Source organism: Hemicordylus capensis, chromosome 4, assembly GCF_027244095.1.
Source record: "Hemicordylus capensis ecotype Gifberg chromosome 4, rHemCap1.1.pri, whole genome shotgun sequence".
Lineage (NCBI taxonomy): Eukaryota > Metazoa > Chordata > Lepidosauria > Squamata > Cordylidae > Hemicordylus > Hemicordylus capensis.
Window position 1 is genome coordinate 172,579,591 of NC_069660.1, and position 23,863 is coordinate 172,603,453.

Genomic DNA, 23,863 nt, shown 5'->3' on the forward strand with positions numbered 1-23,863 from the left:
TCACACACTGACATGAAACTCCCAGACCAATGCACAAAAGATAGATTCAAGGGATCTTGCATTTGATGAGGACTGATGATCTCATAGCCAAGACCTGTGTCCGAAGGCAAGTGTTCACATGTTTGGGAGCACTATGTGTAAAGAGGTGACACTCCTTGTAGAATGGTCTGAAGTCCACGTCTTTTCACTATCTGCAGAGACTCCCAAGGAAGTCTAGGCATTAAGGTCATTTGGATCACCATTCAGAGACTAGTCCAAGGAGACTAGTGCCCCAAAGGTTAGCTCTCCTAAGGATCAGAAGGGTGTTTGGAACTTCTCTAGTGAACTTGTTCACTCCTCCCTGTCAACTGCAAAGCCCAGAGGTCTCCTTCAGCTTCCTTGCACAGGGATGGAGGAAGTCCTAGTCTGACAATACTGGGCTCCAGAATTTCTGTTTGCCATATTTCCACCCACCCCCTTTTTCCTGAGAAGATCTGTCTGGAGAAGGTGTTTTATGTAACATTGCACTGACAACAGCTAATTCCAGGGGAAATTGCTACCCACTCTAATGGGTGCTACCCTCTCACATCATTCACTGGCACTTAACTTCATTGGAGGAGAGATGTAAATATGATATGTGAGTATATATGGCTGTTCACATGAGCAACCAAGCCCAGGCTGGGGCAATCCTGCCTGGGTTTGTCTGCCCGTGTAAAGCACTGGGATTGAGACTGATCCCAGTGCTGCCTGCCCTGCAAACCCAAGTTTTTAACCTGAGCTTTAACCAGGGTTAAAGGCTGCAAGTGCACTTTTTACCCCAGGTAGGGGGTTGTGTGTATGCTTGGGTGTCTTGAGCTCACAGGGGAATCCCCCAATGCACTGTGCTGCTTGTGTAGTACATTTTGGGATTCCAGAAGGCTGGGACTCATTTCCCCATCCTCCAGTGATTTGCATGATTTGGATCAGCACAGATCATGTGCGTGCATAATGGCATGCCAAACAGTGTTCCCTCTAAGGCGTGCGCATGTGCACACAAGTTTTTTGATGTCTACTCAGTTAATTTTAGATCCTGCTCAGGTTGAATTAGGAAGACCCTATTCTGACTGCATGTGCACACGCACTGCCTTGATACTGCCACCCAGAACAAAACTCTTTCCACACACAGATGAGAAAAACTAGAGGGAACATTGGTGCCCAAGAGGAGATTGTTTATCATCTGGGGGGGAAGGCAGATTCATCCCTGCCTTTCCCCCACCCGCCCTCCTTGCCCCTCTCATGGTCGTGTGTATGACTTTACTATGTTGAACTTTATGTGGTGTTAGATGAAAATCTTTCCTCCTTCTCCCATGCCTCTATAATTGTAGGCTTTGAATGTGGGTCCTCCTGCAGACTTTGTGATCCAGTTCAACAGCAGAGTTGCCTGCCTGGAATGGAAAGCACTGTGTCCTTATATCCTGTATCAGGACATACTCTTCTCCTGAAGGAGAATGGATCATTGGGCTTACTGTGAGTCCTTCTCTTTGGAGGTCAGGAGGGTACCTTGCCTCACCCATCTTGCCTGAATTTGCTGATTTCTGCAGGGGGGGGGGGGAGATGGACTGGACTCCTTTTAAACCTCCAGTTTGGTATACTTCGTCGAGGAGAGTCCTCTCTTCATCGTTTTTCTGTGGTGTTTTCTTTGTTCCTGCTTTCAATGTTGCCACTGTGGGATGCAATTCATTTTCTGTTTTTATCTGGTAAGCTCCCTGTTGCATATTGCATTTTATTCAATTTGATTTTTCCAGCTACAGCATATCTTTAACTGGGAGGGGATCTTCCCTACCAGAAGAAACAGGAAGTCTGTTTGATCTGCCCTGCCTCTAGAGTCTGATGGGAAGAGTTACTCTAGTCAGGATGGTCTCCTCCTAACCTGTGAAGAAAAAGAACATTCACAGTGACTCCCATTCTCAGTAGCCGAATCATTAGAAGCAGGGCCAGGTATTGATTTCTTCCATAGAAGAGAATGATGTCCATGAACTCGTATTCAAAAAAGTAAGAGACTCACTTGGGGACTTTATTTTATTTTATTTTAGCATTTATATCCTGCTCTTCCTCCAGGGAGTCCCGTGTGGTACACAAGGTTATGTGTATTCTCAAAACAACCCTGTGAGGTAGGTTAAGGTGAGAGAGAAGGGACTGGCCCAGAGTCACTCAGTGAGTTTCGTGAAGGAACGGGGATTTGAACTTGAGTCTCCCCAGTCCTAGTCTAACACTCTTACCACTACACCAGGCTTTGTACTTTTTTTTGTACTTTATTGCACAATACGTGGATTATATAGAAAAGTGATCTATTAGAGCAGATTAAAAACTACCATTTCAAAGTGTTTGATCTGGTCTTGTTTTCTTTAATACTCTAGCATATTGATTTGGAGCATTTTTGCTGGCATGGCATCGAAAACGTGTCTTCTAAGAGACTTAATCATGTGGGGTGGGACTGACATGCTTCAGAGCTCTGTATTATGTGCAGTGCTAAAGGTATTTGTGATCAAAGAAAAGATGTGAGCCCTAAGATGAGGAATTTCACAGGGATTTGCCCTGTTTCTGCCTTGGTTTTGACTGTTTTAATTTTTGCCCAAAGACCAGGCATCTTGAAAGTAGGGGTGTGCACGGAACCGGTTTCCGTGGTTCGGTCCACATTCAGACCAAATTCGGACCGCAGTCCGCAAACCAGTTTGGTCGAACTGATTGGGTGGTCCAGTCCATTCAGCTGAACTGGTTCAGCGGTTCGAGGGGCAATGCCTGTAAAGGGGAATCTGGTGCAGATTCCCCTTTACAAGCAGAGGGGAAGCCTTCAGAAGAGTCTTCTAAAAGGTGGCGGGTGGTGAGAGGCAACTAATAACCGTAGATGTAGATGAGAAGGTCCTTACTGGTGCTGTGGTGGCCAGCACCCACTCCTCATTGGCCGCCTGCCCCACAGACCCACTGCCACTGCCGAGCAGCAATGTGCAGCCTCCCTCCAGTAGCCAGCAGCGTGCATGGCAGCGTGATCCCGCCTTTTGTTTTGCTTTGTTTTGTTTGATCATGAGGTGCTCTTGCACAAAGAGCACCATACTGACAAAACCAGAATGCACAAGAGCACCATTCTAGCCTTGCCAGAATGGTGCTCTTCTGCAAGAGAGTGAGAGGGGTGGCTGGCCAGCAAGGATCGATTCTGCAGCGTCTGCTGCCACGCTGGTAAGGACCTTCTCATCTACATCTACTGATGAAGTTTGCCTCTCTCTGCCCACCCCTTTAGAAGCCTTTTCTGAAGTCTTTTCCTTTTCTTGTAAAGGGGCATCCTCACCGGATTCCCCTTTACAAGCATTGCCCCTCAAACTGCTGAACCAATCCACCACGAACTGGGCTTGGTCCAGTCTGATTGCAAACCGGCTGCCTTCTTGAAGGCTGGCCTGGTTTGCGATTGGACCACTTAAACGGCTCAGTTCCTGTTGGACCAGTTCATCCACACCCCTACTTGAAAGTCCTCAGTTTGGTTTCATCAACTAAAGACAGTTCAACAAGAAAGACCTGCATGCTGGCATAATTGAGAGTTGTCTGCTGCAGCCTGCAGATATCATTTTGAGGTGCTTCAGTGAAAGCACTAAACAAATGAGTAACTTGATATAATATCTGTCTATCTTAAGTTTCTTATTTATATGCCTTGCAACACAGACATCTTGGCCAGAGTCTAGAATATGAAGAAATGTAGTTGGATTCCTCCCTGATTTATTTTGATCTGATGCTGGTAAAATGTTCAGACCTTGGCCTGTCCTAGAGTCTGCTCTCTTTGAAAAGGCATAGGAAACAACTGGAACATACTAGTATCAGCCGCTTTGTAAGGTGGGGATTTAGCATGATGGCTGCTGTTGGGGCAATATATGCTTATTTAGCCTTCTAGGAAGAGATCTGTCAATGGTATGTTTTAAATTTGGATGTGCATCAGCATATTCCATTTGCCATTCGATGAGTTTACAGGGCCACTTATTTCCTTTGAGTTAAGTAAAATTAGCTTAAGTGACAGAGCCTTTCAGACTTCTCTCTCGCTATGATTGTCATTGTTTTATTAGTGTTATTGTTGTTTGCGTGGAACATCTTTTGATTGAGAGGCAGGTTGTTTTATTTCATCATAAAATGTAAACACTTCACAGGTCATGGGAGAGATCAAAATATTTGACTTTGTTACCCCTCAAAAGATTGTATCAAAGTTGAGCTGGGACTATGGCAGCAATTTTAAGTATTCTGATGGTGGCGGCAGCCCAAGCAACCCAGTAGAGCCTCGGTAACCTCACACTACTCCTGTCTGACTCCTCACTGGGGGGACAGGAGTGTCCTTTTCCTTCTTAGGACCAGAGAAAGGAGTTCTCTCTAGATAAATGTGCATGCCCAGTTATTTCTTGGGATATGATGATCGTTTTCCCGAAGAGTGTTCACACAGAGTGTCAGAGGAATGCCAAAAATGACAAGTGTTAACTTTAGAGATTCAGAAACTCCAGGCCAGACATTTTTTTTTGAGACGATGTCACAAGACACTTGACATCAGGGGTTTTTATTCAAGGCAATTGTATCATGCTTAAAGCTTTCCAGACTTCGTGGATGAAGGCATCTGATTATGAGAATGAGATGCCAGGACCCAACAGGCTGACGCTTCAAAATGTGATGCCGATGCTTTGGGGAGAGCATCCTCTGAAAGGGAAGCTGACTTTGCCATTCATTTCTCGAGCTGCAGGGATGCTGACCTGCCTTCTTTGGTACAGACATAGCAGCATTCCGCTCGTACTTCAGACCCAGTGACTGAAGCTGGCTGAGCTTGTTAGCAAACCACATGAGCTGTAAAGAAAGTTTAGGGAAGAAAGGACCCTGTTCCGTCCTAGTTCTGAAAGGGAGATGCTGGCTGAAGCCCCATTCACATGGATTAGGTGTATGCCTGTAGGAAGTCAGCTAGCCACCCTCCTGCCCAGTCTGACAGAGTGTCACTATGTCCATATGCTATGCGCAAGACAGACTCCTGTAAGGAAATTGTGTATTTAGTGTTCAGAAGTCCGTCATTGTGGGGTCTGACTCGCGGGTGTTGCCTGTGGGTGGGGAATTCCTGTAAGGTGACTGTTGCTTTGATCTACTGTATTTCTCTCTGAATGGCAGCTGGTTACCGATTTCACTTGGAGGATTGCTTTGGCAAAAAGGAATGATGTGAGTGCTGATGGAAGCCCAGAAAGAAGGTGGTGGCAGCAGCATGTGACTAAGAGCCTGCATTAGTTGTGAGCCATCAAGCTGAATGCAGCCCATTTTTGCCTGGCACATTTTCAGCTTAGTGGGTCACAAGTTGTGCTGGGCTGGCTCAGCAATAGGCTAGGAAGGGCTGGTCAGAGCATCGGCAAGTGGTCTAACTAGGCAAGCTGCATTTTTGCCAGCATGTCTGCTCTGTAGCTAGAAGTTGAGAATTCCTGTCTGGGGGATGAGGTAGTGCTTATACTGGAGATGTTGTCACTGCTTTTTGGTGATTGCCTAAACAGAAACCAGCCAGTCTCAAAGAGGAAAAAGCAGCTAGGCATTCCCGGTGTCTGGATTCATGACTGTGAGGTACTGTTAAGGTGGTCCTAAACGTTAGGCTTGTTAGCCATGTATAAAGCTAGCCTAAGCCATTGGCCATTCATGGCACAGCTGCTAGATGAGCTTGCTTTCTCTGAGTGGGCCTAGTCTGTGAGCCTTTAGTGATCTCTGGTAAGCATATGCATGAAATTAGGAGTCATGGTATTGTACATTATCTCTCAAGAATAAAATGTGTTTCTCTGAACTCTTGAATTATGATTGTCATATTGGAAAATGGAGCACATGTTGTGAGGATTTGGTTTCCTACTCTGTTAAACACCATTTCTGTGCCTTCTGTGTGGCAACACTGTCGTTCTTGCTGCCAAATACTCAGATGGAAACAGGAATGATTTCCTGCTCCATGATGATAGAACCTATTTCAGAGTTGGAGATTGCAGTTGATAGGCAGAGGGGCCTGGCCACAGCAGATTCGCAGTGGAAGACTGTATGGAGCTGGCAGCTGGAGCCCATGACCAGCTCATGCTCAGGGGCAGCTCTGAGAACTACTTCAGACACGGCTGGGATGTTGTTTGGGTTGGAGGATCCCACCTTGGTAAGGTGGGCATTGGGATCTGGCCATACAGTCTTGACTCAAGGTGTGAGCCCTCTTCTGAACCTGGTGGATCTTCTAGCATTTGGAGAGGGCTGGAAAAAGAGATGCTGGGAAAGTTGTTGGGTCGTTACTAACACCGCCTGGGATCTGTGTGCTCATTCCACATTTTGCCTTACCAGGGAAAGGGGAATATTTTTGTATATACTTCACGTGTCCCTCATCGCTCTGTGTCCCTTACCTGCTTGCCCCAAATATAATATCTAGGCCTTATGTCCTACTGGGAGTCATGCTCTTGCCTACCTTGTACCTTTCTTGCCTTCTCTGCTTTCTGATAGGAGAAATATGCAGAGCAGAGTGTAAAGCTGGCAAAAGACTTTGAAGGGGTAAATGAAGGGGAAATGCACGCCATTAGCACACCCTCAACTGCGGCGTGTCTGTAACAAAAGTTCCCCATGCTTGATATCCCATTCTTCACCCTCTCCCCACTCTCATGCCATTTGTCATAGTCAGAATCAGGCTATACACAACTGTGAGTAAGTACTTGCACAGGAGAAGTCTGCAGCAGAACAGAATCCTCTGTTCCCAGAGCAGAAATGTTTTGCTTATGTGTCAGCCAGCTTCTTTTTTACTCATTGTAATGTTTAGTCAAACTTGCCTGAGAATGGAAGTTGAATGCCATTCCTTTAAGAAGCACAGTCATTATGTCCAGTTTTGTGTTCAGTTCCTTAAAAAGGTGGATTTAAAATATTGCTAGTCTCTTGAAAAAAGTTTATATTAAAAGTTGTATATTCAAAATTACTTTATTTCAGGAGTACATGTGTTTAAGAAATTTGAGCAAGTGAATTCTAAATAATTTGATTTGATGAGCAAATAAACTCTGTTGGGGTTTCCTTCCTTCCTTCCTTCCTTCCTTCCTTTCTTTCTATTTATATTTCCTGCTTCTCACAGCAGCTGGTAGTGTTTTTGTTCTTCAGTGGCCTTGTAGTACTCTTTGTGCATATTCTGTATGTTATATAAATGTATTAATTGCAAAATCTGTTGAAACAGTATTTCACATTGAAATACAAATGATTGTCATTACAAAAAATGAAGGGCACCCAATTCTTATCAAAAGTATGACTTCTTTCTTCCACTTGTATAAAGTTGGTTAGCTCTGCCATGGCGGCACAGTCCCATATTTTGTCAAACTATTCATCTGCTGTTCATTACTTTGCATACATAGGAAGCGGCCTTATACCAAGTCAGAGCATTGGTCCATCTAACCAGTAGTGACTGCACTGACTAGCAGTGGTTCTCCAAGGCTTCAGTCAGGAGTCTTTCCCAGCCCTACCTGGAGATGCCAGGGATTGAACCTGGGACCTTTTGCATGCAAAGCAGATGCTCGGCCACCTGAGCATATTACTGTTTAATCCCTTGGATACACTTGATCTTTAGTATGAGTGAAGAAACACGCTTAGAGCAGTAGTTTTCAGAGTATGGTTGTGACCCAGTATTGGGTCACGAGATATTAGGCATAGGGGCCCTGGTTCCCTTGCTTATTAATTTTTTTAATATCTTAAAATATAGGATATAGGACTAATAGCTTGCTTCCAGTAAGATTTCTAAATCTGAGTGTACATACTATGTGCACTATGTAGTAACTAGCTGACCCCGCAGAGAACATCTGTGCGCTCTTTGGGGCTGGCGGTTATCCCCCCCCCACCTTCTGCCCCAGTCTCTGCTTCTGGGCCCAGCCGCCTTTCCTCCCCACCGCCACTTCTGCCCCCACACTTTCTTTCCCCCCTCCTAGGCCTTGCCTCCATGGCCGGGCCAGGTCCGCTGCCGCCTTTGGCCTCCACGACCAGCCCTCCTGGGTGCGCCTCGGCCAGTCAGGCACGTCCACCGCCCAGCCAATCAGCTGGGCGCTGGGATGCACATTCCAAGGCACACCCAGGAGAATTATATATAGAGAGATTTTGAGTATGTATTTCCTCATGCGGCTGTTTTCCTGCTCACTGCTGTGGAGACATGAGCTGTGAACTCAGTTGGTAAGCCCTAGCATGCATTGCCTTACTAAGACTTCATGAAAAAAAGTATTACCATTTTTATGAGAATGAATTCTTTGGTGTCACAGGGATAAATTATTACCTTCAGCTGGGTTGCGAGAAAGTATGTTTGAAAACCACTGCACAAATTATGTTGTATGTTGGGGCGACTGTTTTGCTCTGGAAGGTTTTCAAGTAGAGGCTGGACAATCATCTGTTGGGGAGGCTGTCACTCTGGATTCCCTGCACTGAGTAGGGAGTTGGACTACAAGGGGTTGGCTCTAGGACTCCAACTCTTTGGTTTTAGATCTGCCATAGATTATGAAATTTGTCTTTCAGTCTTTCTGATTTTTGACAGTTTGGTCTGTAGTTTCTATTCATATTCTAAGAGATCTTAATCAATGTTTTTCTTATTATCAACAGTCATTTTCTCAAAAGTTGTTAGAGGTGAATTTACTCTTTAAACAGAATACAGATCTGTTCTGTTTGGAAATACTCAAACCAAGGTGGTTTTTATTCAGTTTGTTCTTAATTTTGCTATACAAAAATATTCAATTGTCAAATTCCCCCCGCCAACCCAATTTTACTTCTTTGGGGTCATTATTAAAGTCAGATACAACTGCCATTAGTGGTTTTGGTGGAATCAGTCACATTTCATACTTATATTCTTAGCAAATTAGAACATTTTAAAAACCCCAGTTTTTTACCTTGTGTAAAGCATGTAATTTGGCTAGGGTAGGTACTCTGTTATACATATAGGTGAATCAGGGTCAGTAATCTAATCAATTCAACAGTTCAACTACTACAGCTTGAGTAAGAATGTATTATTCCTCATATTGTTAGGAAAGAGAGACTTCCTCTCCTTTTATCATTCGGAATGATTAATAATTTTATTTGAATTAGCTGGTATAGTGGTGATGAGATATGCATGATGACACGTAAAGTAAATCTCCTTTGTAGAACTTCTTTATATTGCGCATAAAAGAAAAACAAATCCAACAAAATACTGTCAGAAGCAATGGTATTTTGTTGGATTTGTTTTTATGTACAATAAAAAGGTCTACAAAGGAGAATTTTATTTGAGATTCTCCCCCACCCCCAAAACCCCCCCACAACTTTTTCAGTAGCTGCTGCCACTTTCTAACCTAATCGTCATGTAATCTTGGCAAAAATTGGAATAAAGTGTGTAATTTTGGCAACAGTACTGTTTTTTTCATTGATGCCTTTAAAAAAAAGCTTCAGAGTTTTTCTGCTGCCCAGCTATTTAAGATGTTTCTTTAAATAATATTTATTTTGCGTCAGAACCTGCTAGGTCAGTATTGTGCATATCCCTACTGGTTGACATCCAGACTAGCATTGCATGCCTGGAAGAACGTTTTGTGTGTGCAGTGGTGGTGGTGGTGGGCAATTTTTGCCAGTCCCCATTTTCCCTTTGCAGCCATCTGAGCCTCCCCAAAATAGGTCCCTGAGGATCCCACAACCCTGAAGAAAAAAAGGGTAGATCAGCAAAAACCATCCCTTCACCTTTACTCATGTGAAACATTCTTCTGTGTGCCCCGTCTTAGTTTGGATGTTGACCATCAATTTTATCCCATCCTTTCTGTAGAAATAATCTTCATGTGGATTTTGTTTATAGGTATGCACATTTCAGTACAGAGGGCTGCTCTTTTAGTCTGTCCCCTCCCAATAACCCTGTATACTCTACTAGGCTGTGTGGGCACTGGAGACTGGCAGGGGGTGAAGCAGCTGGGGTTGTCAGAATCAGAATCATGAGGTCTGAAATTCTGCCCACCCCACCAGCCTCTACTATGTTTTACTGAGCACACACAGTGCATTTCTTATTGTCGTCTCCTTGCTTCTCTTCCTTCTCTAGTGGCCAGGGAGCCTCCAAGAGGAACTGACCACTCTAGGAAGAGCGGTGGAGACTTCTTGAAGGCTCTTCTTTAGAAGGAGTGGGTGACCCCTATGGCTCTTGTCAACCAGTTGCAGAGTGCAGAGGCAGACAGATGGTGGAGAAGGAGACCAATCATGGGAAGTGCTAGGGATTTTGCAAGGGCTGGAACAGTGATCAGACTGCTGTGCAAGTAGATGTGCAAATTAGTGTATAAAACTCAGACTATAGTTTTAGATGACACAGACCAAACTGGCTTTTACTCGTTGTGTTTGGTAGAGGGCCATGGATTCAGTTTTAAGAGATTATAAGTGTAAATTTTAATATGTTTGTATTACATTAATTTTATTAAATTCATATTTCATTTTAAAGTAAGGAAATATTTGATACAACCATTTTAAAAATCCAGTTTAAACAAAGATAATTTAATGTTTGTGCTGTAGCATGCTGAGAATGTGCCTTGTTTAACTTGTGGCCTGCCAAGCCAAACATAGGACACCAACTGTGGCTGGCATCCCCTTAGCGAGTTGTTAAACATTTTTGCTTTTGCTGCCTGCCTGGGATTGCAAAAGCAAGAATATCAAGCAGCTGACAGGCTGCAGAGACGTGGCTTGTGGTGAAACTGCATTTGGTTTAGTGAAATACACATTGTGCCGGACTGCTTTGGAGTTTCTGCAGGAGACTTGTGCAGGAGAAACTGCAGATTCCCCAGGAGACTTGTGATTGGATCTTTGCTCCAGAGGACTACCAGTGACATCAGAGCAGCAGTGCTGGGGGAGGGAGTGCTGAATCTTTCCCTTGGCACCTGGTTGCTGTCTGCTCCTTGCAGGGAAAATGCTGGCTGCCTGCACAAGCAAGTTAAGGTTGAGTTGAGTTGCCTAACACGAGGCTTAGAAACAGAAAAAAATATCATGTTGCATAGAAACTGACACTAATTCTGCCACCCCCATGCCTCCAATTTGCCCATTTAGAGAAAATTCAAAGTTCCTTATTTGCGACCCAAGGTCAGCATAACATAACATAAACAAAACATCTCATAACTTAGAAAGATACAATTGGAAAAAGGAAATATGTAAATATATAGATAAATATCCACGAACAAATAATCAGTAAAATTAATCAAAGAAAAGCTCGCTGCCATAACAGTACTGCAATAGTACAGAATTTGGGCACCTTAAAGGTGACATCTAAAGTTGTATCTGCAAGAAGATAGGAAACATAAAAATCTCCTGAGCAACCTGGGAAGGGTGTCAGAAGAGGAGTTAATAAGGAACATCATAAATCTCTATATAATGGACAGCGCAACAAAACATGTTCCTATCCTCCCTAGGAATCCCCAGAAACCTCCCCGAGAGCACAGCTGAAGGTAACTTATCATGTCTTGCTCTGAAAAAGGCCCTCTAGTAGCACGTCATGCTCAAGGCATTCAAATAAGCAGCAGGGCCCCAACTAGAACTGCTCAAACCCAGCCTCCTTTTAGTACAGTCAGGGATTCGGGAGAGTTCTTGTTGAATTTCAAAGTCCAAGAGTCTTTGTTTTAGGATCTGCCTAGCCTAGTTGTGACTTAATAGGACCAGGTAGTCCATAGACAGACCCAAGGACACAATTTTGTCCCGAATAGCCTGGGCCCAAGTGGGCTGGAATACATCAGCCAAGATAAAAGAAATTCATCCTCGGGGGGCAGGGGGATCTGACTTTAAGCCAATAGGTCAAAATAGACAACTAGGCCCAGACCTTGATCTTCAGAACACCCAACTCAAACCTTAATAATACATTGGGGACACATCTAGGTACTCTAAGTGGAGCCCTAAGGAAGTCATTTTGAACCACATCCATAGACTTGTATGAAGGAAAAGGACCAAGTTGCGCTCCATATACTGTAATAGCTGGCTCCTAACTTTGGCTGCAGATAATTTCAAGGCGGCCGAAATGATCTCATCTCCTTTAGAATAGAAAAATCTCCGGATAGTCAGAGAACTTCTCCATGCCGTAAGAATAATTTCATCTATATGCGCCTTCCATGAACCCCTTGCTTGCAGGGTCACACCTAAATATCTATATGTATAGACCTGTTCTAACTGTTGATCCTCAATTGACCAACTTAACTGCCTAGGTCTCCTTGCAAAAATCATTACTTTGGATTTCGAGTAATTGATCAAAAGATTATTGGCTCTACAGTAGAGGGCCAATCTTTTCAATGCTCGCCTCAGGCCCACTGGAGTCCTAGCTAAAATAGCAGCATCGTCAGCATAAAGAAGAAGAGGAATACATACACCTGCTGCAGATGGCAAACGTAGGCTGGAATCAGTTAAACAAGGGGCCAAGTCATTGAGATATAAATTAAAAAGTGAGGGGGCAAGGATACATCCCTGCCTCACTCCTTTATAGGTAGGTATAGGTTGTGAAAGCTCCCCTTTAGGATGACATCTAACCCTGATGTTCGAGCCTGCATGAAGCTGTTGCATTAAAAAAAGAAGCCGCTTGTGGATGTTCGTTTGAGCTAGCTTCTCCCAGAGCAGTCCTCTAGAGATAGAGTGGAACGTCGATTTAAAATCAATGAAAGCCACATACAATCCGACCCCGGCTTATCTCCGTATTTTCCGATCAGATGACGGAGGATAAAGACCTGATCAGTGGTAGATTGTCCAGTTCTAAACCCGGCCTGCTCATCCCCCCAAACACTCTCATCCTCCATCCAGGCATTTAGAGAAAGAAAGATGCGTGTTTTGCAACACACACATTTCTGTATTTTGGGGTGTGTTGACTTCTGCTTGTACCCTGCTAAGCATGGAGATGTCTGAAAAGGTCATAGTTCCTCTTTAGGGGTGTGCACGGAACCGTGGAGCTGCGGTCCGGCACTGGGGTGGGGGGGTTCCACACAAAACAGGGGGGGCTTTACTCACCCCTTCTGCCGTATTTTTTCTAGTAATCCGGCGGCAGGGTGCCGCCCGCTTCAATCTCCTCTCGGTGGTCCTCTTATCCATAATCGGGGCGGCAGGATCGCTCCCAGTCCCTGCCGCCCCTTCAAGCTGTCCCCCTCGGCTGGCGGCCGCCCCCTGAAGCTTCCCAGAGGTCCCCCGCCGCCCCCTTCTTTCGAAATCTGCCCCCATTATAAAGAGGGCGGCAGGAGAACTCCCTGCCGTCCCTTTCCCCCTTGCCGGCTAGGCTGCAAATGGCTTCTAGGAAGCCTTTCGCGCGCCTGCCGCCCGCGCTTACTTTACTTTAGCGAGCGGGCGGCGGGAGAACTCCCTGCCGTCTGCTTGCCTTGCCGGCTAGGCTGCAAATGGCTTCTAGGAAGCCTTTCGCGCAGGTGCGCGAAAGGCTTCCTAGAAGCCATTTGCAGCCTAGCCGGCAAGGGGGAAGGGGACGGCAGGGAGTTCTCCTGCCGTCCTCTTTATAATGGGGGCAGATTTCGAAAGAAGGGGGCGGCGGGGGACCTCTGGGAAGCTTCAGGGGGCGGCCGCCAGCCGAGGGGGACAGCTTGAAGGGGCGGCAGGGACTGGGAGCGATCCTGCCACCCCGATTATGGATAAGATGACCACCGAGAGGAGATTGAAGCGGGCGGCACCCTGCCGCCGGATTACTAGAAAAAATACGGCAGTTTAATGGAAGGGGTGAGTAAAGCCCCCCCTGTTTTGTGTGGAACCCCCCACCCGAACCAAAACCACCCCGTGCCCGGACCGGTCTGGAGGCCTTTAGAATGGCCTCCGAACCGGTCCGTGCACATGACTATTCCTCTTCTGTCAGTGCTCATCAAGCAAAGATGATGATGGCAGTGGTGATTCATGTGTGAGTGGCTAAGACGAGTGGTGCAAGTGGATACCTGCAATGAAATAATGGAATATTTATTTCGCAATGGAAATAAATAATGGAAATAAGAGAGAGTTGGGAGTTCCGCTTGCATCCTGCTGTCTAGCGCAAGCTGGGTGTGTGAAGCTTCCTTTTTCACAATGAGGAGGGTGAAGAAAGGAGTGTCTGAACTCCTTCCCTTCTCGCTCAAGCAAGGTGGGACCTAAACATCCATTACCTTTTATCCTTCCCACAGAAAAAGGTGGAAGAGAGTGGAGGTGTTCTATGCTTCTGGTCCTGCCTTCTGTATCATCTTTTACCGGCCTTGTTTAGGCAGACTTCTGAAGCACTCCAAGGGCTACTCACATGTCTGTCTTAGCACTTGATTTTATCTTGAGCATGACTTGACCTTTGGGCCTCAAGTTGTAAAAACAATGTTTTCTTCCAGCCACTTCATAGTGGTTGGTTCTGATTCTTTCTTTTTTCTTTTGTACCTTTCAGCAAAGAAAGTCATACCTAGAACGGAGTGTAAAGGAGGCCGAAGATAATATCCGGGAGATGCTGATGGCTAGAAGAGCACAATAGGGCTTCAGCCCTACCAGTGACTGCTCCTTGCATTTGGACTGAGTGGCTGAAAGGAGAATGCACTAGATGGCTGTGCTTGGTCACGAAGATACAATGTGCTTGTGTTATGTAGCTGAGTCATGTCTAACCCATTCTGTATTTTGATATACCAATAAATTATACTTCCATCACTTACTGTGACTGCTGAACCTGGCCTGAGTTCTGTATCATCATCAGTATTTGGCTCCTCAGATGTGCTTCCCATTTTCTGCAGCAAGGCAGTTCTTATAAGAAGCTCTTCCATTTCACCGATGTTTTTGTTGAAAACCTAGCTGTAGTTTGGGAATTGGGAAAAAATCTTTGGGTACTCTGCAGTGTTAGCAATTAGCATAGGAGCTTTGTACAAAGGAGTCTTGCATTGCTGTTCCTATATGCTTCAAAACGCTGTGGATATGCAGGTGGTTCTGGCAGAGGCTGACCTTGTACAAGGTCAGTTACACTAGAAAAAGGTTGTGGGCCTTCAGCATGGATCGACTCAGGAGACATGCAAGCAGAATTGGAGTGCTAGAATTGTTGCTTCCAACTTGCTTTGTCCTCTAGACGGAGTGGGCAGGGTGGTTGTTTGTTAAGGATTGGAGACGTTATAAAAAGCAGTGGCCAAAGTAGAGTTAACATAAAGGAATGTGCATGGAGGGATTTTGCTTTTTAAGAAAACTGGGCTTTAATGTTAAGAGGTTGGCTTCTACGTTGGAGGCAGGCAGTTTTGGATGGTGGGAGTGGTTCGCAGATGATTTGGCTTAGGCGGAGTGCCCTTTTGATGGACAAATATTCTTTTCAAACTGCCTGTTGGAGCTGTGAAAGCCAACCCATAAATCGCTGCCCAAAATATAACAGAACTCTATTACATTCATACCATTAAAGGGTAACAGGAGTCTGTTAGGTTACTGCCACCTGGTGGGTAATATTTGTAATCAGTATTTGTTATTGTCCCACTAGGGAATGCATTGGACCCTAACCTAAATGTTTGTAGTCAGAATCAAGAAACAGCAGATTGAGAGTAGTATTTTGCCTCCTTTAAATGGCATGGGCATTGAGATCATGTCTTGGAGCAATTTAAGGATTATATTTGACAAGCTGTTTTTGTTGCCACTCAGCAGTCCTATCATATAATGTGGGGGTGGGCGGCTTATCTGGGATTGACAAAAGAAATTTACTTTTATATCTTGTACAGTCATTGATTACACACCCTTATCGCTTGTTGGTCTGTGCCCAGAATTAGAATATTCTCAATCTAGCCTGTTCGGGGAAGCAACATATTTGCAGTCAGAACTAGAAAGTGCTCCCAACTTTCAACTAAAGGCAGACCCAGAATTGCCCTTCACATAATGCTTCACTGCAGCTCCTCAAAGGAGTAAATAGCAGCACAAGCCCTGTAGGCGTGAGCAAACAAAATTCCAAACAAGATAGAAGTGTGAGAACAAGTGAAGCCATCTGTGGGTGGACGGTCCTGTGCTGCAGAGTGTTAGTGACACCTATACCCCTTTCAGTCTTTCTGCCAGGATTTGGGTTCCTTAGACTGCCTTTTTGTTTATTTCTCTGCAGGAACTAGAATCTCTGCAGTGAAGGGCTGGTGTAACAGAACCCCAAACAGAAATATGGGCAGCATAGATATCCAATGCTGCCATCTGCTGGTGGAAAGCTGGTACTTTAAATCAATTGCAAAATGATTCTGGCTGTTCTTTCCAGCTCTGTTCAGGGCATGATACACTGGCCATGGCTGAAGCCACAGGATCTTGACTACACAGATGACTGCTTGCCATCTAGATTGTTAAATTTCTAGGGGCCATGGCTCCTTGGTGCCCTAGATTTGTCAAGCCCTGGTTTACTTCACTTTCCTTCATTGGTCAGTGCATATAGCAGAGAGAAATTATGCAGGATATTATTGTTCTCTTTACTCGTCAATCCTGCTCATTGACTCAAACATGAAAACAGATTTACTTTTTACTAAGCAATGAGGTAGAATACTGCCTCCAAATTCTTAAATCTCTAAGCTACAGGACTGGAAATTAAAGCTGAAAATTCAAGGGAGGGGTCAGAAAGAGAGACCTCCTTCAAGAATCGCATCAGTCTTTATCTTCAGTAGGTGACAAAAAGTTATTTCCTGCACTACACCTGAAGAACTCAGTTCATAGGATGAGGCTGTTGAATATGCTTCTGGATGTGCTTATAGCAACAGCTCCTTAGTTGCCTACCATGACTTGCAGGAGCGTTTTCATTTCTCTTCATTGAATTGAAGGGTCTGGATGGGCCAAAATAAGCACAGACTTAATCCCACCAAGACTGAGTTGCTTTTGCTTACTTCTCGACCTGGCCAATTTCTGAACTTGAGCCTTTCTCTGGATGTGGTTGCACTGCCTCTGAAGGAGGTGGTCTGTGACTTGGGTGTCCTCTTGGACTCCTGGCTCCTGCTCGAGCAGCATGTGGATGCCATGAACAGAGGTGCCTTTGCCCAGCTTTGGCTGGCTCACCAGTTGCAGCCCCATCTCGACCAGCAGGCCCTGGCAATGGTAACTCACGCCCTCGTCACCTCTCGTCCGGTTTACTATAATGTGCTCTACCTGGGGTTGCCTTTGAAGATGACCTGGAAGCTTCAGTTGATCTAGAATGTGGCAGCCTGCCTGCTTATGAGCGCTGGGGGATATGATAGTGTGATACCTCTCTTGCAGACTCTGCACTGGTGACCTATTTGCTTCCAGGTCCAATTCAAAGTGCTGGTTCTCACCTTTAAAACCCTTCAGGACTTAGCACCTGTTTACCTTCAGGACCACCTCTCCTGGCCAGTCGCGTCCCTCAACAGGTATTATTATTATTATTTTTTACATTTATATCCCGCTCTTCCTCCAAGGAGCCCAGAGTGGTGTACTACATACTTGAGTTTCTCCTCACAACAATCCTGTGAAGTTGGATAGGCTGAGAGAGAAGTGACTGACCCAGAGTCACCCAGCACGTATCATGGCTGAATGGGGATTTGAACTCGGGTCTCTTCCCAGACCAAGGGAGAAATGACACAACCATCTTCCTCTTCCATTACTGATTTGTGGGGGACTATCAGGTATTTGAAAGGCCAGTGTGCCCTGAGAGGAAAGCATGAAAGGAGGTGCCCAGGCTAGGGGGAGAGGCCAGCTGAGGCCTGTGTACTGAACTGCAAACTGAAGTACTGCTGACTCCCTCTGAGGGAGGTTGTGTTATGGGGTTTCTGTCTCATCAGCCTTGAGTTGTGCCAGAATTCTCCTTAGCCTCCGTGCCTCGTCGGTGCTGGCCTGCTCTCCCTGTCTGGGACTTGGGTCAACTGCATTCTCTGGTTCTAGGGGAAGAGGGAGGACACTGCCACTTTGGTCTTGGGGAAGAAGGGCAGAAGCTCCCTGGGGGAGAGCTGCAGGATCACATTGTAGCCTCCTTGGCACCAAAGCACGCTGCCCTCCGGGCACACTGATGTAGGCCTGGCCATGTGAGCGTCTCCTGCTCTTTCTTGTTGATGCTAGACATGCAAGTTTTGTTTGCCACGCCCCAGAAACTAGCTGATCTAGCAGCAGGCAGGCAGAAGGCGAGATGAAGAAGAAGACAGACAAGGCTGAGGGCTGTGCAGAGGTCACAGGCCACCCACCACCACAAAAACACACATCTCCTTGCTCTCCCACTGAACACAAGGTGAGAACTGGGGAGGGGTGGTGGCAGAGATGGCCCATTCAGAGGTGAGAATTCATTGGTAGGAGCCCCTGTGGAATGGGTGCTGTAGAAACTACCCCTCATGTTATTCGATATAGTAAATTTCAAACTGGCCCTAGCCACCCCCAGTACAGTACCCCCAGTGACTGTTGCTGGTGTCTATCTTATGTTTCTTTTTAGATGGTGTGCTCTTTCTGGACAGGGGTCCATCTTATTTATTATTACTCTGTGTAAACTGCCCTGAGCCATTTTTGGAAGGGCAGTATAGAAATTGAACTAATAAATAAATAATAAATAATAGCGATGGTCATTTAAAACTAATTACTCCTCTTTTGGGGAAGTTTCCAGGTCACTCCGATGAATTTTATTTAGAGTTTGTGTTATCTAACTTTTGTAAAGAGATCACTTTCAATGTGGCTAGGTTTTGCTACATTGTACGCTCTAGTCTTAGGTAATGTTTTTGTTGTAGTCTGATCTACGATCATAATAAAGTTTATCTATCTATCATTGGTAGGAATCACACTCCCCAGGATTTCTTCAGAAGCAGACTACAAGGTACTTTTTAATCTTCATATTTTGACTTCTGTCTGCAAAGGCTCCCACAGCTGTGCTCACAATCCATTCAGAGGAATAAAGTCTTCTCAATGGACATTTCAGCTTCTTGCCCCTGCCCCCACTCAGGTGCCACAGTTCTGTCAAGTGTGACCTGGCCTGAAACTGTGCTCAAACATTTTGCTGTCTTCTGCATCCCCGTACCACTTTGCAGTCTCTATATCCTGATCTTTACGAGTAGGAAGTTAACAGGAGTGGGAAAACAGGACAGCTAAAACTATTGTACCTTTTCAAAATTAGAAAATCGACAGTTTTTAAAAATCTCTCCCATGTTGCCAGTCTGCCTCCTTGGAGGAAACAAAAATACTTCATGCTTCTAAAAAGCAGATTATCTATGTTCAGATCTATTGTATTAAAAACTGAGCTGTATAAAAACAGGTGGAACAGATCTGGAACATAAACAGAGCTGCATGTTGGTGCCAGTGATCTGTGTACTGCACATGTTCTCATCAATTTAGAATGTTTTATGACTGTTTGCTGAGCTATGCAAGACTCCAACATTGTATAAGTTCACTTTCATTTTAGGACGGGAAACTGGACACTTCCTGTGGTGCCTTTCTAATTGGCTGATTAGAAAGCCCCCCCCCCCGCCTTTTCGCCTCTCGTTACAAGTGGCATGTTGCTTCCTCGTCAAAAGGGGATCCTGGAGGGAGCACACATCCCTTCTCCCTCCAGGCTGCCCTCACCACATGTTGCCCCAAATCCTGCTTAGTCTTTTTATGCACTTCTCACCTCACCAGCAGTGAGGTTTCTGGTAAAGTGGGTGCATGTGGCAGGCTCTCCGTGTTGTCAAGAGTGGCTTTTATGAAATGGACATGCAGAGAACAAGCTGCTCCGGACCAGTTTTTTCCAAATAGGACAGTTGAAGGAGGCAAGACATTCCTGGAGCAAGTCACTTCAATTTCGAGATCTGAAACGCAGCAGCCATACCACATCACTGGCTCACATATAGCACAGCAAAAGGTGGGTGTTTTCAGCACCATCCAGGCTGCTGTGTGTCTGTGTCTGAGCCCTGGCATTTGCCAACTGCGAAATTTGAGGCTCAGAATACATTTGGTAAGAGAGTAAAGATTAGGGCCAGGGAAAGAAAGGCGTCTTTCCTAATCCTCTGGTAGACACAGCACTAAGTTTTCTAACACCCGCCCCCCGCAAACTTCAGGGGGAAAAAGGGGTATATAATGCAGACTGACCCCTTTAGTTTGTTGCTGGACAAAGAGAGATCCACTTTTGATAACTATCTTTAAGGGCCAGTTAAGCAAGCATTTGAGTTTGCTGCCTTTGGTTACCCTCTAAGCACAAAGAAGAACAGAAACTGACCCATAGTCACATTACTTGTCCCATGACTTTATTAGACTAAGTTTATTACAACAGAAGTGGAAGCTAGTAAGAAAAAAAATTGGCTGAAAATTATTGCATATTCCATTATTAAGAATGGTAAAAATTATAAATACATAATTGGTAGTAAAAGCCTTTTGCCAAAAGGAAAAAAAAGCATTTAGCACTTTCTTTAAAGGATGACGACCAAGTCTTAGAAATATATGCTATAAAGAGGTGGGGGGAAGTTTTCCTCCACTGGAACTAAAAAGTGCATAACCAACACCACGGTGCTACCTCTATGGCAGACATCATGTCGCCTGTGCAAAGCAGATCACTTGTTACAGTACTAAAAAGCTGTCGGAGGAAGAGAAGAAAAAGAATGCATAGCACTCCACGGCAGAGGTACTGAGGGGCTTGGCTTCTTGGGACACTCAGGTCAGCATGTCCCAAAGGCAGCAGCAGCACAGCGCAGTCCAGCATGCCGTCAGGCAGGCACTTTCTCCTGAGTTATCCCTCCGCTGCTCTTCCACAACGTACACTGGAAAGAGAAACGTACAGGTCAGAGATAGTGGAGGGGACTGCAGTCAGCTGGCGATGCTCACTCCAGCAGAGCAAAAACCAGGCCTATGGTCCTCAGCACTGGCTGGACTGGCACAATGCTTTCCCCCTAGCCAAGGACCCTCGAGAAGTCTCGCTCGTCTTTATAAAGAGAAGGGAGATCATGCAGGTAGGTTTTTCTACCTAGTTGCTTAGTAAGAAGCAAGCCTGATTCTGCCTTGCAGGGTTTTGACCAATGGAAGCAAAAGAGCCTGGGACAACAGGTAAGCATTTGGGCTTCCTTTTTAAACTCGTTAAAACTAAACTGAATAAAAAATGTAAATACTTTTAACTAATACACTGAGCTACCTATGTTTTGAGTGTTGCTGTTCTGTGTTGACTTCAGATGCTCTTCTCAGCTTACCACTTGGGATTCCTCCCCACAATCACTTTTCTGGCTATGTGCCTATGTGGTCTTATTGAATTCAGCAATGTGGAGGACCAAAGCTGAAACTAACCAAGCAGGTTCGCCTCAAAATCCATCTGAGCCTTCCTTTGTGTGATCAGAGTCTGGCAAATGCCGTTTGTATTTGTCTGCACACAGAGAACAGACTGTTTTGCTGAACTCCAGCATCAGCTGGCTCCACAGCAGCTCCTGCTTCCTGATAACCCCCCTACACCTTGGCTTATGAAGCTGCCGACACCTGGGAGTCACTGTGGGACGTTTCTCATAGCCCTCCTTGGAGGTGAAGGAGTGGCCACTGTCCAAGAACTTCCCCAAGAACTAAGCACCAGTATGAGCTGAAACACAGAAAGGGTGGACCCATGGGACTAAACACATTGATTTATTGAATTTCCTAAGGGAAAAAAAATCTATTTCAAACTCTTTCTCGTCTTCAGATACAATGGAGAATTAGGTAATAAAAGCTTAGCGTGAGCCCATATAGTATTCTGTAGGATAGTCTTCACATTAATACGATCAAAACGAATATATAAAGTACGGCCACTTGCTTACTATGTGAGGCAATGCCAACGGGTGCGAGAGGTGCTGCTCAGCTCTCCAAAGGAAGAGAGTAATAACATAGGAACATATTACAGCTATTGATCAGACGGCCTCGCCCCCTAGTGAATGGGGATTGGCAATTGTAATTCCTATATACAAAAGAGGCCAAAGACATTTACCATCTAACTATCGCCCTATCAGCCTTCTTAATGTTATTGGCAAAATGTATGCATTTCACCTACATAAACTCCAGGACTGGATGGACAAAGAGCAGGTGCTGGCTGATGAGCAGGCAGGCTTTAGGGCCAATCATTCTACTATTGAGCATGCTTTAGTCTTACAACATCTAGCGGAGAAATATTCTAATCTATCCCGTTCCACTCTTTTTGCTGCCTTTGTGGATTTTAAATCGGCATTCGATTCCATATCCAGAGATAAATTATGGGAAAGACTGTTTAATTCCTCTATTGATCGACGTTTGCTACTTTTAATTTATAAACTCCATAAGAACTCACGTTTGAAGGTCCGATGCAGCTCAGCTGGAATCCTCACTAAGGAAATCCCTACCTTTCGAGGAGTGAGGCAAGGCTGTATACTTGCTCCAGCTCTTTTCAATTATTATATTAACCCCATTGTGGATATTATCACTAATCCATCTTTTCATCCACCTAAATTGGCCAATAGACAGGTTAATATTCTGCTTTATGCAGATGATGCAGTAATTTATCTTGGACTCCTGCTGGTCTCCGTAGAGCGCTTTGCTCTCTAGCTAATTTTTGCCATGAATACGCTCTGGAAATCAGTTATAGCAAGACCAAAATTATGGCCTTTGCTAAACACCTGAAGACCTTGAATTGGTCTTTGGCTGGACATAAACTAGAACAGGTTAAGACCTTTAAATATCTAGGGGTTGTTTTCCAGGCCTCTACGAAACGCCAAGCACATCTGCAATATGTTACCTAAAATGCACGTAAATCGGCATTGGCCATCCAATCATATTTCCACCAAGATGGGGCTCAATTTGTACCAGCCGTCCTTAAGTTATTTACAGCTAAAGCCTGCTCTCAGTTGCTTTATGGGTCACAATTGGGCCCGTATACTAACTGCACACCACTAGAGATAGTTCAGACAAAGTTTTTGAGATCTATTTTACAGATCCCTAGATGTGTTCCCAATGTAATATTGAGGATGGAAACTGGTATGCCTAAGATGGAAGCCCGGATGTGGTTTTCCATTCTCAGCTTCTAGTTAAGATTGTCTTTCTTTTCTACAGGCCTTGCTCACCTAATTTTTATTGATAAATTTAATTCTAGTTGGAAGCAGTCAATATCTCGCCAAATAAGTTTATATGGCTTTAGTCTGGATGGTTTATTAGAAATGGGTTTTTGTCACGCAAGACTGATATTAAAGCAGTGGATCTATGATATGGAAATGCAGACTGATCGATCTTTAATCTCTAAAGAAGTTTTCCTAGGTCTACAAATGTATAACACTAAACATGCAAATTACCTGGGTAAGATTACCATTACTAAGTATCGCAGGATGTTTACACTGGCCAGATTTAATGTGCTACCTTTAGCTGAACTAGAAGGTAAATTTAGAGGGATCCCAAAATAACAGAGACTATGCCTTTATGGCTCTGGAGAACAGGAGTCTATCTTTCACATTTTACTCCGCTGTCTCTTCTATAGGGACTTACGAACTTGTTATATTTCCTCATTACTGACTGATTTCTCAGGTCATACAGATGCATTTTACGTCAACTATCTGCTCTCAGATCAGAAGGAGGAAGTAACATTTAAAGTTGCTAAGTTCTGTGAGGCAGCTAAGAAGGCTAGATAACAGATGGTAAACCAGATTATGCAAATAGGAAACTGCTGATTAGGATGAGTCCATGTTCCTGATTATATTATGTATATATTACTACTATATTATGTGTATTATTATGTATGTAAATTTTGGTCTATGACCGTAAATAAACATGATTGATTGACATAGGAACATAGGAAACTGCCATATACTGAGTCAGACCATTGGTCTATCTAGCTCAGTATTGTCTTCACAGACTGGCAGCGGCTTCTCCAAGGTTGCAGGCAGGAATTTCTCTCAGCCCTATCTTGGAGAAGCCAGGGAGGGAACTTGAAACCTTCTGCTCTTCCCAGAGTGGCTTCATCCCGAGGGGAATATCTTGCAATGCTCACACATCAAGTCTCTCATTCAGATGCAACCAGGGCAGACCCTGCTTAGCTATGGGGACAAGTCAT

The 23,863-nt window shown here is 44.7% G+C and overlaps 2 protein-coding genes across 5 annotated transcripts in view; one reads left to right on the top strand and one right to left on the bottom strand.

Annotated features, from left to right (window-relative positions):
• PFDN1 (prefoldin subunit 1) overlaps positions 1–14,605 on the top strand; it is a 74,614-nt gene extending 60,009 nt beyond the window's left edge. For all 4 annotated transcript variants that reach the window (XM_053251062.1, XM_053251061.1, XM_053251059.1 and 1 more), the window contains exon 4: positions 14,342–14,605. In XM_053251062.1, the coding sequence (XP_053107037.1) occupies positions 14,342–14,425 (84 nt within the window). In that variant the 3' untranslated portion in view covers positions 14,426–14,605. The remainder of the gene's footprint in view (positions 1–14,341) is intronic.
• Positions 14,606–20,065: 5,460 nt separating this feature from the next.
• The window catches only part of CYSTM1 (cysteine rich transmembrane module containing 1), a 44,437-nt gene continuing 40,639 nt past the window's right edge, over positions 20,066–23,863 (bottom strand). The window contains exon 3 of the mRNA XM_053249876.1: positions 20,066–20,597. Within this exon, the coding sequence (XP_053105851.1) occupies positions 20,491–20,597 (107 nt within the window). The 3' untranslated portion in view covers positions 20,066–20,490. The remainder of the gene's footprint in view (positions 20,598–23,863) is intronic.